We start from the raw sequence: 3,907 nt of genomic DNA, 5'->3' as shown, positions 1-3,907 counted from the left end.
GCCCGGCGCGGGGCCCGGGTGTGCGCTCCGTGGAGGCCGGCGGGCACAGCGCGAGGCGCTCGGGAAGGCCGGAGGTGGGGGTGCGCTCGGGGGGACCGCAAACACCTCTCACCCCCTCAGTCCCGTGACTTATGGTTTCGGTAGGATTTTCTTCTCTTAAACAGAAAGGCGTGGGATACGGAAGAAAATGGCACGCTCTGCAAACGGTGCCCACACGGGATGGAATCCCTCCAGGAATAGGTGCGGCACGGGGATTCCTGAGGAGCGGGGAGGGCTAGGGTGAGGAACACAATTTAAAGGGATCCTGACACGTTTACCACTTTCTCTCTACCAGTCTACAGGAGCAGACAGTGTCTGATGCTAAAGCTGCTCCCGCTTTTGAGACTTGAGCCTCCTGAAATGCAGCACTATCCTCCCCCGCCCCCCACCCCGCCCTTCCCCAGCAGCCTCATTAGCCAGCCTTGTAGTTCGTGTTTTCTCTCCCCTTTCTTTAGTTCCACTCGCCTACTGCATTTTTGCAAATTTGTTTTGAGATCACTTTACCAGAGGAGCCGGGGGCTCCTTAAGGGATACTAATTACTGATTTTTTTTTTCTTCCTGAGTGACAGGAAGAAAATGCTTCGATGCTTTCTTCCATTTCCCCAAAAATATTCAAGGAAAAAGGAAAGACATTTTTCCAGCTCTTCAAAGACTTTTGGGGGAAAGCGCTTTTCTTAACAGCCCCAGCTCCGCTGAGTTAAGAATCAAATCTGCGAGCTAAAGCTCTGCATGCCAGGAGAGCGGGACTGAGGGGCTTGGCGTTGTGCACCGGGAGATCTACAGTGCATGCTTGGAGAGAAACCAAGCATGCACCAACCCAGAAAGGTGATCGGAACCGCAACTGGCACTTTAAAGATCAGCTTTATTTGTGCACGAAGCATAAATATGTAAACATGTCTATTTTAGCCAGCGCAAACGTGATAAATCAAATTGTGTGCATGTGTCCGTGTGTGTCTGTGTGTGTGCACGCCACAGCCCAGTGAAGAGTTCAAGTTACTGCCGAGCAGGACCCCTCCTGACTGATGCTGTCTTAGGAAAACAATAGGAACTGTCCTGTTTCAGATGTGGCCCAACAAAACAGCAACCTGCACCTCAGAGTGGCAGAAGCCTGAAATTCTGAGCTTTCCCATTCTGTACCTTTACTCCTTTATCAACTCTCTGCTTTTCATACAGTATTCATTTCAAAGAGAGCTCCCCGCCTTTATGGCCTCAAGTGCAGGTGTAGCCTTCTCCAGCTTTTAGATAATTATGCATCCCTTCGTAGGAAGAAGGGTGTGTGCATGGTTGCTTCTTAGGAAAAATTTTAGCCTAAGAGTGGAAATCCGCCTTTGGGGGCTCGGGGGTGGTGGTAGCGGGGAAACAAGGATGGGTTCCCTCCAGCCCCAGCCCAGGCCGAGGTGCTTGCCTTTCTCTGCCTTGCCCGTGTGGATCGGAGGGCTTCCCAGCTGTGTGCGCTGCTAGGGGATCTCTCTCAGGGGATACTCCCTACCTGCCTTGCTCACTTAATCAGCGGCTCCCGAAGACAAGCGGCTCGCCATGCCACCACATTACCGCTTCCTGAAGGGAGGCTAACTGAAGGCGCCTTTTTCCTGGGCACACAAACCGGCTCCGTAGCGTTTGAACCGCTGCTGGGTCATTTGCTCTCCGTTTGAGTTAGCCTAGGTCACATAATTTCATTCCCAGGTAGAGAAGGTTTCCTTTGCCTTCTCATAGTATTTTCCTCAGCTACAAAAGCCACCTGGATGAAACCAAAGGATTCCTGCGCGTTAGCAAATGCCTGTTAAATGGCTTCATTACCACTCTAATGACCCTTGCACCTCTCCGCTCGGCTACTGCTGCGGCTGGGGCTCTGCGAGGCTTTTGTCCCCGACTTGTGTAAAGTTACTTAGGGATTGCGGGGTTAGAAATTTTACACTTCCAGGAGGGGTTTGTTGCACTGGCAGCTGGGACGCATCTGTAACGGTACAAGTTTGCCTGAAAGCAGAAAATTAGCAAGCCACTGCTTGACTGTTGTGTCTCTAGCAGCACCAGGTCACACGAGTAGGAGAAAGAATGGGAAGGGGATTTGTCTCGGAGCAAACACATACGCTTTTCTTTTGTGAGTACCTTTCCTTGTGACCCGATCCGACAGCAGTAAAATCTGTTTTCCCCCCTCCCCGTCTCTCCTAGCCACAAGTAGCTGTGCATTGTTGTCCCCGAATTTGTAAATTTGAGCCGTTGGTGAGAGAACTTTAATTACAGGACAAAGCGCTCCTTGAGATAAATAAACACATCTTAGGTCTAAGAAGAAAGTTGTATTGTTTCAGGTTAGATCTGGATCACGGGCTGCGGGAGGTAAGGATATGCAAGTAGACACTGGAGGTGTCCCTCCCGAGGAAAACTGTGATGGGAAACATGGGAAACGGGAGATGGGAACACCGGGACGAGGAAGGGCTCAGTAGGAAATGTCAGTGGTTCGTGCGCGTCCAGTGCCCCTCTTTCTCTTTCCACACCAAAACTGCAAATTCACAGACTTGGTTGAAAATTCGGAGATGTCGCAAGCAGTTCTTGGGAGGTCTTTCATTAGAAAAGTGCCCATCTCTCGGCGCTCCAAAGGAGCGGTGCGGAGCAAATTGTCTCCTGGGGACTGGAGGGGGCTTGCCCAGACAGCTCCCGGCAGGGGCTGTGGTGGGATATGCTAATAAAGACTGGCCGCTGCGGACCAGCCTCCCTTTCCATGTATATATAAGGGCCCCCCGCATCAGCCGAAGGACACTTGGTCTCGGGTCGCTAATTACGGAGGAAATTGCCCCAGCGCGCTGCGGAGCGCCTCGCCGAGAGCCGGTGGCCGCCGGCCCGCCCTGACGCCTCCGCAGCAGGGATGGAGGTGATGGACAGCTGCAAGTTCTCCCGGTCCGAGCTCTTCTATGACAGCTCCTGCCTCTCCTCTCCGGAGGGCGAGTTCCCCGAGGATTTTGAGCCCAGGGATCTGCCCCCCTTCAGCGCCCACGAGCCCCCAGAGCCCGCCTGCTCTGAGGAAGAGGAGCATGTCCGAGCTCCCACTGGCCACCACCAAGCTGGTCACTGCCTCATGTGGGCTTGCAAAGCCTGCAAAAGAAAATCCACCACAATGGACCGGCGGAAGGCAGCCACCATGAGGGAGAGGAGGAGGCTGAAGAAAGTGAACCAGGCTTTCGAGACCCTGAAGAGATGCACCACTGCCAACCCCAACCAAAGACTCCCCAAAGTAGAGATCCTGAGAAACGCCATCAGATACATCGAGAGCCTCCAGGAGCTCTTGAGGGAACAGGTAGAAAACTACTATCACCTGCCGGGACAGAGTTGCTCCGAACCGACCAGCCCCACTTCGAGCTGCTCCGATGGGATGGTAAGAGAGAGGCAGGAGTGATAGGGCTGTGGGGACCCCAGGACGGCCTGTGGGCAGGGCCCCCTCGGGTCAACGCCGTGGGACCGGTCCCATGGGTGTGGGACGGGCCGAAGTCATCCGGACATTAGGAAAAGGCGGGCGGTTTGCCTCAGAGCAGGCCCCTTCCCAGATTTTGCGCTGAGCACGCACGTGGGCTATCTGGGGATGCATGGGGGGGCGGAGGTAGCGCTGCCCGAGGGCACCCTGCAGGCGCCCCAGCCCCCGGGGTTCTGGCGTCCCCTCTCCTGCCCGCTTAGTGCGGCCTTAGAGGGGTAAGGCTGGGGGAGACGGGGAAGGCGCTGCCCAGCGCCAGCAGCCTGGTTGGGGAGCGGCTGCTTCGCTCGCTCCCCGCCGGCCTTTATGGCCCTTTCCCTTAGCGGGGAGCGTCCCGCTGGCCCCTGGGCGGGGGCGGCGGGGCCGGCACTCGCCCCTCGCGGTCTGTCAGGGCGCCCCGGGACGCGC

General features: G+C 55.6%; 1 protein-coding gene across 1 annotated transcript; it reads left to right on the top strand.

Annotated features, from left to right (window-relative positions):
- Positions 1-1,541: 1,541 nt before the first annotated feature.
- On the top strand, positions 1,542-3,888 carry MYF5 (myogenic factor 5). The gene has a single exon (XM_017743907.1). It carries the CDS (start codon positions 2,900-2,902, stop codon positions 3,425-3,427), a length of 528 nt encoding a protein of 175 aa, XP_017599396.1. The 5' UTR covers positions 1,542-2,899; the 3' UTR covers positions 3,428-3,888.
- Positions 3,889-3,907: the final 19 nt, after the last annotated feature.

Source organism: Corvus brachyrhynchos, unplaced genomic scaffold (assembly GCF_000691975.1).
Source record: "Corvus brachyrhynchos isolate BGI_N302 unplaced genomic scaffold, ASM69197v1 scaffold9, whole genome shotgun sequence".
Lineage (NCBI taxonomy): Eukaryota > Metazoa > Chordata > Aves > Passeriformes > Corvidae > Corvus > Corvus brachyrhynchos.
This window is presented reverse-complemented; position numbering and strand designations above follow the sequence as displayed.